A 13,857-nucleotide genomic window follows, 5' to 3' on the forward strand; every position below is an offset into this window, starting at 1 on the left:
AACAATGTGTTTGTTTCATCAATCGGTACTTTATTTTCAATCATCAATACCTTGCTTCTTACATACTCCAAATAATAATTACTTTCAGAATAAATATTATTTTCATTTGTCATTAAATATTCAAGTATTCCACTTGCGCCATTTATTTTTTGCTCAATGTCATTAATATTTATTTGAATATTACTCCCATTATCAATTCCTTCATTAGACTCAAAACAATCGTTCATAATATTTGATGATAAATTTCTAAGCTTGTCACTATTATTGTCATCCAAAAAACCAGCAATGCAATTATCAAAATCATTTTTTAAATTCAAGGGTTGATTGATAAATTCTTCAACAGAACTATTATATTTAACATAATATTTTTGGATTAAATATGTCCCACCAAAATTTTGCCCAGGATTTTGTGACATCATAAGATACAAAATTTGTCTGTACTAAAATATTCATGAAATAATTAGTAATTAAATTTAAATCAAAGTTATTATAAATAAATTATTTATGCCAATTTTTTACCACATGTGAAACATGAGTTTTTATCATTCCTTTTTTCTCCAGATCATAAAAACAATCTATTATTTTTTTATTTATTTGAAAAACTACTTGATGAGCATTCAGACGACCATCGAAATAACACTCGAAAAATTTACCTGGTGAAATTTCATTAATTCTTTTTTGCATGTCAATTGCACTTGTTGCTAAATTGAAATTTAATGATTGTAAATATTCAGCTTTTAATTTTTCTGATATTGTTTTGTAATTTGATGTCCATTCTTGAAATTTATTACTCAATGAATTTATTTTTATTATTGTGTTGTTGAACCATTCGTCAGCACTGCATTTCTAAATTTTTTTTTCAGCAAATTATTATTTACTTAAATGCACTTAGAAGAAAATATAATAACGAGATTAATTTCATACCTGAATATATAAAACAAACACTAAAATAATGCTCGACACTTTGAAAAAGTTCATGTTTTTTTTTTTTTTATCCTTGACACTATTATTGTAGTTTGATTCGCGATGTGATCATCAATGACTTATCCGTTTCTTTATGGAAGCTCTTCTTAAATAGAAAAAAAAATCACCTCTCCTTTCTCATATTTGATTGGTTTTTTATAATGATTTTATAATGATTTTATAATAACAAAAATATACTAAACAAAACAAATTTAAATAAATAAATAAACTATAAAATTTTTATAATATAATTATTTTTAAAATAAAAAATAAATTTAAATGTAACAACAAAATAGTTGACATTTAAAAGAAATTAATTAATACTCCTTATTTTCAGTTTATAATTTTTGATATAAATTAAAATTTGTTTATTTGTTTGTTCACTTTGCCATAACACCATAAAGACTGGATTTTTCGTTTAAAATAAAATAAAACGTCGACGAGTGGTATTATGTAATAATTTAAAAATATTTGATTAATTTTAACTATATAGCTTGTCTTTTAATTAGCAAAATCACCTGTTAACGAGTTAAAAATAACTCAACGAAAAATAAAAACTATCAAAGCAAACTTTAAGAATAAAGAAAAATTATAAAATAATAAAATCAAATATTATTTATTAATTTTAACAACGAAATTTTATTTCTACAATTTATTATTCTTTTCGTACCAAAAATTATTACGTAATGATTTTAAATTTATTTACTTATTTGTAATAAAATTAACACTGTGTTTATTTATTTTTTTTTTTTTTTAAATAGTGAAAATAAATTTTACCTCGAGCTTTTAAGTATGAAATAATACTTTTGCTTTTCTAGTGAAAATCAAGTAATCTATACGTCAAGAAAACAAAAAAAAAAAAACTGCTTATTCCAGTAAAATAAAACCAAAATGCCTGTAGCATCACTTGATGGAATAATAAAGATTTTTTTTCTTTATTATCTCTTATTTCTTGGTGTATATACCTACTCGTTTTATACGTCCGTTGTTTGATTTTCCCGTTTCTCATCAAAGAAATGGCGGCGGGGAAATATACACGAAAAGGTGAAGATGGTAAATCGAGATGTTTTCTCAGGGTTACAGTCTCCATTACATTATCCTTATCTCTTTTCTCCTATCATCTTCAAAATGACGATGCTTTTCTTTTTTCCTTCGAGTAAACTAAGAATAAAAAAATGAAAAAAATAAAAGGATAAAAGCGAAGCAAATAGACAAAATTTGCGAGATAGATAATGTTACTAGATTTTTTTTTTTTTTTTTTTTTTCTAAACGATAATGATTGTCGTTGTTTTAGCTCTTACACTTTGAGTGCTTTACAATGTTAAAGTTCATCTCCTTCAATTTTGACGTAGCTTTTCTTTACCTCAAAAAACATCTCTGTCAAATTTTAGGCTTCACTTGAAGACAGATTTTTTTTTTTTTTCCATGAATAAAAATAAAACAAGTACATAAATTAATTGAGTCAATAAATTATCCTAAATATAAATAATAAATATTACATTTTTCGTTATTTATTTTTCGTTATAATATCAATTTCATTCAATTTTTTTTTACTTTATTTAAATGATGAAAAAAAAAATGATAATAATAAATTTTATGACATTTATTTTCATGTTTTTTTTTTGCCATTATTTAACGTAAAAGTTTTACCTTTGTTTATGCCTTTTTGTTATAGTTTTATTGTAATAAAAATATATATCTTTCAGTAAAAAAAAAATCTTGAAACCAAAGTTTAATGATGATAGAAAAAAAAAAAATTTATTGTACGTTTAAATTTATAAACAAATCGATAGTATTAAAGCTCAGTTTTATGATTAAATATCAATAACAATTATTCGCCTGTGGCATTACAAGTTGCTTGTAATAATCCACGGAGGGATAATAAAATTTTATTACAGGTCAGAAATACAATTTTTTGTCAAACCGAATTGGCATAAATGCCGACGTCATCAAGCAATAAATTTTTTTTTCTTCTTTATTTACGCTTTAGGGTTCAAAAAATATCTGTAATCATTTTTAGATAAATTTATCTTTAAAAATTAAAGCAACAATATCACTTGCAAATTAAACAATTAAAATTAATATAATTGTTTTATTTTTTAATTTAAATTTCACGTATAAAAATAAAAATATTTCATCTAAAAAAAAATTGATTTATAAAAGTATGTTGACCTATTTTTTTTTTGCTGTAAAATTTTTTAATATTTCATAAAAATAAATAATACATGTCTGTACATAATGGATATGGAGTTTAGAAAAAAAAAAGGAAAAATATTAAATTAGTTTTTTTTTTTTTTTCGTTTGAGAAATATTTAAAATTGACTTTTTATTGTTATTTTTTTATAGAGAATTTTGAGCTTGATGTTAAATGCTTTTACTGTAAATTTGATGTTTATTTTCAGTCTCATATTTCATGAACAATATTGAAGTTGGCTCATAGAGTTAGTCTATGAAATTCAATATAACAATATAACCAAAATGAAAATGAGCTTTTTGAAATGAATTATCATTGTGAATTGATTGTAATTATATTTTAAAAAAAGGTATTTAATTTTATGCAATTAGCCTCTTGTCGAGATTATTATATTATTCATCATAATGAACACCGATTATATAAACGAGGATTAAAATTGAGCTTTCAAAATTCATACAGTTTCTAGTTATTTTTTATTTTTTTTCTCTCAAACTTTAAGCAAGTTTTTTAATATTTTTAATATTCAACGCATTTCTTTTTTATTCCACAGTGTGAAAATAAAAAAATGCACTGAATATAAAAATATACATATATATTTGCATAACACGTTTTTATTTGTCAAGGTTAAAGAATAGAATAGAAAAAAAAAAAATTGTCAAAACTGGAACACTCGTATACAACGTCTATCGACATAAACAAAAAGCTTCACTATCGATTTTTTGCATCTTCTCGTTTAATATAAACAAAAAAAAAATGTATATTTTTATTTACCCCTTTTTTAATATTTTTTTATTATTAAAAAAGTCGAATGAAAAGGGATAAACAAAGCTAGAACTTTCACGTCAACTAATTGCAAAAAATGAACATAAAAATAAGGGTCATGAAATTCATCATTCTGTTTTATTCATTTTTTTTTTTAATATAACAATCATTATTATAATAAAAGAATAATTTAATTTAAATATTAAAAGTATAATAATAAAAATAATTTCCTTTTGTCAATTTTATATTTCAAAAATTTTTTTGCTTGATTAAAAATAAATAAATCAATGTTTTTAATTTCTATTATTATTTTTTTTAATTAAAACGTAAATTTTTTCATTTTAAAGAGAAATCATGGTCATGTTTTAGGCTTTACTTGAAAACATATTACAATTTTTTATTGTCTGCATGAATAATAATGAAAAAAAAAATAATGAAAAAAAAAATTAATTTAATAATAATAATTAATTTTTTTTAACAGTGTAAATAAAAAAAATTATTAATGAATATTATAATTAAATTGTTATTATTTATCTGATGAATATTCAGCTAATTATAGATGTTTATAAATCCTGTTAAAATTATTTTAATAACAAGATGAATTAAATTGATTTTAATAAATCTTTGCTGATTTATTTGAGTATTATAATAAAACACTGGGTTATAAATTATAATTTTAATTATTGATACTTTAAATGACATGTGGTTAATCATTAAGGATGAGTAACAAATGAGTACAGGGGTTTGTAAATGCCACATAGGCGAGAACCTTTGGTTGATGATGCCTTAATCAATGACAATGATTAACTCGACACAGAGGGTTAAAATTTTAGAGCAAGCTTGATGGATCATATACTCATTGATTGGTCTGAAAATGTATAAAGTCAAAAGTTAATTATCCAAGATGATTGGTGAACATCATGATGCAACAACACAAGTTTATTTAAAATTAAAAAAATCAAAATTCAATGCTCCACATTTTTTTAAATATAGTGATAAATTTTTTATTATTTTTTTTTTTTCATTTAGTTATTAATATCTGATTGAATATTTTAATCTTTATCATATTAATAGATTTTTTTTTTATTATCTATTTTTATATGACAAGATAAATTGAAAGTTTCCTTATGAATTTTTATTAATCTAAAAATTTTATCTCTCAAGATGTTCAATTGAAAAAAAAATATAAAAATTGGTTCATTGTGCTTTGGACTGTCTTCAATATAAAAAGACACGATTTATTTTAAAACGTTTGAAAAAAAAATACTGGGATATCTGAAAATTGACATTTATTATTCACTTTTTTTAATGCAATTTATTTGTTATTTTTTTTTTTGTTTTCAAATTGATTTTAACATCTATACATATCGTTATTATTACAACTTTAGAATCAGCACTTTTGAAGGTTCAATTGAATTTTCAGTTGTTATCGGATTACGACAAAAAAAAAAAAGTAATTTACGGATTTTAGATTTATTTTGTTTTTTTAATTCTTTTATATAATACTGAAGTGAAAAAATCACTGACAAAACCTGAGGCCAAGTTGTTAAAGTTCAAATTGCTTTTTCAGCTGAAAAAAAAAAATAAAATTCTCAATCTATGAGGCTTAGAATTAAAAAAAAAAAAGTATATATCTGGCTATTATTTTGCGTTAATTTGGAACAACACTAATTTGTACATAGATCGATCAATTACTTGAGTGTTTTTGATGGCAACTTTTTTTTTAATTGGATCCCTCATGGTGAGCCAAAAAAAAAAGCAGCAAAAAGAACAAAACAAGTTAGCAGAAAAAAAAATTCAATTAACTTTAAAAAAGAAATATAAAAAAATATAAATAAATCAAGGTTGTATTCATTTTGTAATTACTTTGTTAAATCACTGTTAAATTAAAAAAACAATATGCCCTACTGAATAATTGATAAAATAAACAAAAGAAAAAAAACAAAAAGAAATTCTATAAATTGTAAATTCATCTCAATAAATAAAACAACAATAAGTAAACGAACAATAAGTAAAAGAAATTTTTTTCTCTTTTTTTTGTATCGTAAAATAAAAGAAAAAGTATGTATATAGAAATGCAGTTTGATATTTAAAGGATAAAATAAAATAGGTACTATCAGACTAGTAATATACACTCAAAGATTTTGTATATATTAATATATATTTTTATATATAAATGTATATTGTTATAGTTATATTTATGTACATGTGGTTCTGGGTGTGGCAGATGGCGTCATGAATAGAAATTTTCTTAATATATGAAAATTTTATATGCTACATTTACTATATAGATCTCGACATATATATTTTATCATCTTACAGTTTCACTAGATAAATATACAACTAAAAAACATGATATACTATACAAAGATAACATTTAATGTCAACAAAATTTCAATGCAAAAAATTAAAATTACAAAAATAAAAATGTCAGCAAAAAATTTAATATTATTTTTTAAATTTTCATATTTTTTTTAAATATTTTTTATTATTAAAAAAAAATTCATTTTTTAAAAATTATTAATAAAAATTTTTTCAATTTCATATTATTTTTAAAATTTCTCTATTTTTTTTTCAAATCTCTGTATTTTTTTCTATAAAAAAAAAATTATTTTATAAGCTAATATTTTTTTAATAAATATCATTTCCATTTTTCTTTTTATAAATAAAAAAGTATCATTCGGTATTCGTTTTATATTTAAAATGTACTATCGTCAATTTTTAACATATATAAAAAATCGAAGAATTGATATTCGATAAAGAAAATAGAGTGAGAGAATAATATGAATAACATAGTAACTTTGCAAGACTATCGGACAACGATGGAAAGCCAGTTGGAAGTCCAACAAAGTTGAAAATTATATACCTAAAATATATATATATAAATTCATTGTCTTTTCATATATCTTGTTTCTCTTTTCCAAGATTTAACTTACACTTGAGTTACGATATACTGAAACTAAATCGAACACCAACTTCACCGGACCCAAACAACTTTTAACTAAAAACCTACAAATTTTTTTTGCCCAAATAAATTTAACATCAATTTAAACTTTATTATATATTTTTTAAAAAACTTTTTCCCATGCAAATTCTTTACATATTGAAATAAATTTCATCATTATTTGACAATATATTTTTTCAATATTTTAATATCGCCATAAAAGTCGTTGATTAAATTTCTCTTAATACAAATTTTACGAACTTTTATTAAGTACATCCTATAAAATATACCAAACAATTTTTAAGGGTTTATTTTTTTCATTTTATAAAAAAAAGTCAACCAGTTTTGATTTTATGATGTATTAATTTTTTTTACAACTTTTATTATTTGTCAAAAAGCTATGAAAGCTCTATTTATGTTTTTTTTTTTGTAATAGAACAATCCAAAATATGTGTTAAGTATTTTATGAATAGAGTAAAGTGTCCATCAAGTGTTGGTTGGATCAGTATGGTTTATGGTCACGATGGAATGGTCCACTGTTTAAATACACATATAGCTCATACGTATTGCATAGCTCAAAGTGTCCTGAATTCTCTCCAAGTACATGAGGGTGGAAATTTTTGATCCTATATATAACTCAAGTGCTCGTTGGTCATTTTCATTGTAATATACTGAAACTATTATTCTCCCTTTCTCAAAATAATTTATTTTAATAACAAACAAAACAAAACATCTCTTGAATCTCTTTTTTAATTCTCAAACTAATTTATTTATTTTATCATCATAAAGTTTTTATTATTTACATTTTTTTAATATTATCATTCATATTTTTATAAATTAAAAATTCCTTAGATAATATTCATGAAAATATCATCAAGAGTTTACTTGATAATTTTGCTTTGAAAAACTTTTTGCTCAATTTTATTTTTATAAAAAACAAAAAACTTTTTTAAATTTAATTTATTACTTGATGTCTTTTTCTTATGTTAAATATTTCTATTTTATTTTGAAAGTTAATTGAGTTTTCTTTGGTAAACAGTTATAATATTGTTTAGATGTATTGTTTATATTTTTTTTCAATTTGCAAAATTATATTAGAATAGTATAAATGTCGTTTACACAATTTTCAAGTGATACAAATGTATGTTTAGTCAGCCGGTGAATTGGCTGACTGTTACAGAATATTGTAGCACACTTTGCAAATAGCACACACACATAAATTGCTACGTATAATATTTTTTTATCTTCTTCTTTGTATTGGTGGTATGAGATTCTGATTCTGCAGCAATTTTGTGGTTGGTTTGAACGGAAAAGGCATGATTCACTAATGAATGATGAACATTATTGATGACTTGTTTGATTGAATTTAACTGAGAAACCAATTTGCAATTAAATGAAATAATAATAATGAAATTTGATGTCAAAATATGATTTAATGTTTATATTAAGCTTCAAATTTTATTGATAAATTCAAATTTGATTTGTTTTTTTTTTTTAGCCATTAAAACATTATTTGAATTTATATGGAAATTTATATTTCAACAGATAGGTATTTTATGGTTATTTTATTGCCAAAAAGATTTGGTAACATCTGACAATGTTTCACAGCCCTCGAGCTATCAAAACTTGAATATCGAAATTTAATTTTATTTTACGAATTTAAAGCTAATTTAAAGGTTTATAAAGTTTTTTTTTTTTTGAGGAAAATAAAATGAATAAATGTTTAACCTATTTTGTTGTTTAAAAAATAAATATAATGTTGGGGTTTTTTTGCTTTTCACATTGTTACTTTTGTTAACTGGTAGTTTCAGTTGAACTATATTGGCTATGAACCAAGTGCTAAATGGAAATAGCTGTTGGTTGTCCATTAGTTTTACCACTGACCATTTGAAAATGTTTGGGTTAATATTTCCCTTCAAGTGTATCTCTATCCACCTGGGTCACTTTCAAACTTATAGATTATTCATTGAGTTTATTTCACTTTATAACGAGCTTTCAAAATGTTTATCGTTAATCTTTATATATATAAAGTTTTTAAATAAAATTTAAAAACAAAAAAATTTAAAACTGAAAAAGTAAAATGAAGAAAATATTTAATCTTCATTTTTTTTTTTTTTTTTTCTTTTACCATAGTGTCAGATGTTTTAAAAAAAAATTTTAAATAATTTTTATAAGATAATTATACTTAAATACATTTCAAATAGTTTTTTATTTTTAACTTTTTATTTGCAGTTAAATAAACTAACTTTAAAAAAATTTTTAATTTTTACTTTTCATAATTATTGATTGCTTTTACATTTGATAAATTATTAATCATCATTTCCAAGATTAATTATTTACCGATAATATATAACGATTATTTAAATGGTAATTACAATATTATCACTAAGTAACAGATGTTACTAAAAATCAATAACCAAAGCGTATTAAAATATTTTATGACAATTTACCAAACTTGAAATATCAAACGCATTATTATATAATAAATTAATAAACATTTTAAATTTTGTCATGCAATATTTTATCGATATTCTCAAGTCTTTTCTTTAAAGAAAAAAATATATATATATACCTTGCAATATCTTTTTTTCATTTTTATGCATACAAAAATAAATAATAGAAAAAAAAAAGAAGATATAAGATAAAACAACTTTTGATGTTTAAAATATATATAAGGAATTGCATATGGGTTGTGTTTGGGGTGGAAGAAGAAGAAAAAGAAGGGTAACGGTATGAGTCTGATCCTCGTGCGCATCAATGGAACAAGTAAAATAGGGGTAGAAATATTTGAGAGTAGGGAGGTGGAAATACTGTTTTAACTGAGAAATATCCGAGTAGGTCACATCGTCAACTACAACGGTAGTTCGCGTTACTTATAGAATCAAAAAAAAACTATTTAATTATATCAAAAAAAAAAAATCCTGTCGATGACAAATAAATGTCATGATAAAATTATTTTTAAAAATAATATAATATTTTATAATAATAATAATAATAATAATAAAAATATAAATAATAATGTGTTGATAATATTAATTTTATGGAAAATTTTTTTTTTAAATAAAGCATGGATTGTTGATTTGAAAAATTTTGAAAAACGTCGAAGAAAAAAACGTAAAAGAAAGAAGTTTATATATTTATTATTTTTTTACATGTGAAATTTTTTTAATTTTTATTTAAATATATATGAAAAAGTGTCTTATGATAATAAATTAGTGCCGTTATAATTAGCTCGAGTATTAAGTTTTAATTATTTGAAATAAAATATAATATTTTATTGTTGAAATTTATGATATTGTATTTCGTAAAAATATACTTATGCTTGTTGTTTATATACATAAAAATAATTTAAATAAATTAATGTAGTTATAAATTAAAATATATAAAGAAAAATGATGAAAAATTTTTCGCAATTGTGAAGTTTCCACAGGCCTAAAGAAAAATTGAATAAATAGCTAATTAAACAACGAAATGTTTAATGAAAATTATTGATTAAAATAAAATAGTTGAAAAAGTTGTTAATTTTTAAAAGTTATAAATAATATTAGCAAAGAAGGAAGAAAATTATAAAAAGTTTAATAAACAAAGACAAAATAATGTTATAATAAACTAGTAAATAATTTTTTTTTTTAAGAAAGTTTTGACTTGTCACTTTGAGCTTGTTAACGCGTTTCTAGTTTGTATCAAAATATACATATATACCTGTGTGTGTGTCTTTTTTTTTATTGTATAAACGAGGGTAAAAATCTAAATCACCGTGAGAAAATAAAAACAAACTTTAACAGCATCAACTTGACACTGGATTTCCCTTATTATATTTTTTTTTTCATTAGTTGTTTTTAATTTTTTTTTTGGTTATTTATTGTGAAAATATATTTAAAAAATGATTGGCATCGATTAAGGTCAATCCAAGCTAGACACTAGATTTGATTAATCCACAATTTATATAAAAAAAAGTTTTACAATTGATATATTTAGTTGATAAAAAATGAACACGAAAAAATAGAGCAAAAAAAAAATGTGCATGGCAATGAGATAAATTTGAATTCCATGTAGAATTTAATGAAGTGAAAATAACTGTTGGAATTATTAAAAAGTTGAATTTATGATTATCAATAAATTTCATATTGTGGAAAACATGGTAAATATGTCCTGACCATCAAGGTCTTGAGGCAACCAAGCCTGAACACGAAAACGCACTCAGATCAAATACCAGAGAAAAACAACTTTTTCTCTATTTGAAAGAACAATAATAAAAAAAGCATATATAAAAACAAAAAAGCTTCTTCAAGAATAAGTGAAGTGAAATAAAGTGATGTGAAAAAAAAAAAAAATGACGAAAAGACATTGATATTAGCCACGTGTCCTCATTTAACAAATGGAAATTTAAAAAACTTTTCATAGAAAAAAATAAGAAAAAAATAGTCGAGCTTTTGTTTTGAGGAGAAAAAAAAAAAAGAGGAAAACAATACAAGTATATTACAATTGAAGCGTATAAGTGAAAAAAAAAAAAAATTTATTCGCAATGGAAATCGCAGCGTCAGCTTTGGATGGACTCAAGAACAATCGAATTGGGAAACTGGCGCTTTCACGATTTCTATCACAGAGCATGTGAGTACTATCCAATTACCTCTCTCACACCAATTAAACAAACACGTTATTATTATTTAAATAAATAAATTCATGATGACAGAATAAAATGTGAAATAAAAATATTCATTAAATTTTTTAGATTTTTTTTTACAAGTGTGTGTGTGGTCGATGAGGATCACGTAATGAATATTCTGCCTTCATTAACTCGAAAAAATTTCATAATGAAAATAAATGAAAAAAAAAAAAAAAAAATAGTTTTGAAAGCATATTTATCTTTTCAAGTTGAATTTTTTATTATTTTATTTATCCTTTGAGATTGTGTAAAAAATAATAAATTTTAAAAGTCAAGCTAAAGGTTGGTTAAGTGAGGTTTTCGTAAATCTGGAAGGGTCGATTTGGGATTCACGAAAATTTGTGACCAAGTTGATGCACGTAGCATCAAAAATAATGACTTCGTGATGTACATGCAAAATTAACCTATTGTATATCGAATAAATAAAAACTTTCAGCTGAAAAAATAATGAATAAAATACACTCTCAACAAAAGACTAACCCCATCTCTCAGGATCTTAATTTTTCACTTTAATTTCCATCGATTTGTTATGCCGTAAACGACAATTACTGTTAAACTAAATCGCTGAAATAAATAAAAAAAAAAATAAAACATCTATTGAAAGGAAAAAAAGAATAAAAAAACAAACGATTTTTCATGTCTGACATGTCACGTTCATTATTACAATTCCACGTACCTCATTACCACTCTAAAATCTATCAGATTTTATTTTTTTTTGTTCAAATTTATACTCTCATATTCATGAAAAATTAGACAATTTTTATTTTTTTTTTTTCAACTTTGGCAACATATTTTCTACAATTTAATATAAATTTTAATTTTTCAAATAAATTTTTTACATTTATATTATTTATTAACTACAATAAATAATAATTGTTTTGAATTTTTCATCCATGAATAAAAAAAAAAAAGAAATTCAAAATTTTTTTGTTTTTTTAAAACTTCATATGTAAAAAAAAAAAAAAAACACAAATTTCTGTTCCGGATAGTTTAGCAAGAAGTTGAAAAAGATAATTTTTTTTTCCACGTCAAATTTGATAATTAATTAACTTAATAATAAACAGATGAAAATAAATTTTCACCATCCAAATTGAAGATTAATTTTTTTTCCTTATTCGATTTAAAAAAATTGCTGGGTATTTGTCAACGACGGATAAATAAATTGTAAATAATGCTACTTGTGGGAAAAACATTATTTATCATTATTATTATTATTATTTTATATAATGGAAAAAAGTACTGATCACCCTCCAGTGAAATGTAAGTGCTTCATCCGGCAGGTATATATAATTTCGCCGGTACGTGTACGTTTTTCGTGGACACTCATTGAATGATGAAGAGGAAAAAAAAAATATCAGAAACAAGGATAAAGTGAAAACCATTTGGTAAAGATGCCGAGGGTTTTTCTTTTTTTTTTTTTTTTTGTGGGATAAAATTGAGGGTAAATTTATCCAAGTGGTTTCGCGATGCATTCACCCTCAACGAATCTGACATCGATCTTTAGCTCATATAACTCGGGCCTTTTTTTTTATATGAAAATGAAATAAGCTGAAATAAAAAATATAAAAATAAATGGTTTATAAAAGACTTGGAGAATAAATACATTTTTTTTTATGTTCTTTCAACGATGAAATATTCAAACAACATGATGACTGTATAAATTAATTTTTTATTTTAATTCGACGTTTACAAAATTTCATTGTCATTTATTTTCGTTAACTATCAATTTAGCGTTTTTGTTTTTTTTTATATTTCTTTTTCATTTCCTGGTTGAATAATCGACAATGAATTATCGAAAAAAAAATTTATATATTTTTGCTTGCATTAATTAAAAAATAACAAGAATTTTTTATATTTTTAACGTAATCATTTGTTTTGCGTGACCTGGTTAATAACTGTTATTTTACGAGTTTATTTGTTGACTTTATTTTTGCAGAAAAGAGTTTAAAAAAAAGTCATATTTTCAGTAACAAACCGCAGTAAATAAAAAAATAATTTGATATATATCAAACTAGTTCAACAAAGTGTGAAATTTATTAAAAAAAAGTCATAATAATAGTGCTTGTGAAAAACAAGAATTTTGAGAATGAAAATAAAGGGTAAAAATAAAATAACATAAATAAAAATTGAAAAAAAAAATATTACATAATCCGACAATATGTAAATAAAAATTTGAGATACTTAAAAAATATATATCAAGATCCGGTATGGAAAATTTATCAATATCCTGTAACGTGAATGTACCTGAATAAAAATCAAGTGACTGGAAAATTCGATAACAATTTTTTTCCTTTTATTTTTATTTACAAATTTTAAATTTTACAAAAA

At 22.4% G+C, this 13,857-nt stretch overlaps 1 protein-coding gene across 2 annotated transcripts in view; it reads left to right on the forward strand.

The window, feature by feature from the left end:
- LOC122856652 (synaptotagmin-7) overlaps positions 1-13,857 on the forward strand; it is a 67,611-nt gene that overhangs the window by 17,855 nt on the left and 35,899 nt on the right. The window contains exon 1 of one of the 2 annotated variants that reach the window (XM_044158395.1): positions 10,545-11,474. The exons of the other annotated variant lie outside the window; for it this stretch is intronic. Within the exon in view, the coding sequence (XP_044014330.1) occupies positions 11,389-11,474 (86 nt within the window). The 5' untranslated portion in view covers positions 10,545-11,388. Of the gene's footprint in view, positions 1-10,544; positions 11,475-13,857 lie in introns of those variants that run through there. 2 annotated transcript variants of the gene reach the window in all.

Source organism: Aphidius gifuensis, linkage group LG5 (assembly GCF_014905175.1).
Source record: "Aphidius gifuensis isolate YNYX2018 linkage group LG5, ASM1490517v1, whole genome shotgun sequence".
Taxonomy (NCBI): Eukaryota; Metazoa; Arthropoda; class Insecta; order Hymenoptera; family Braconidae; genus Aphidius; species Aphidius gifuensis.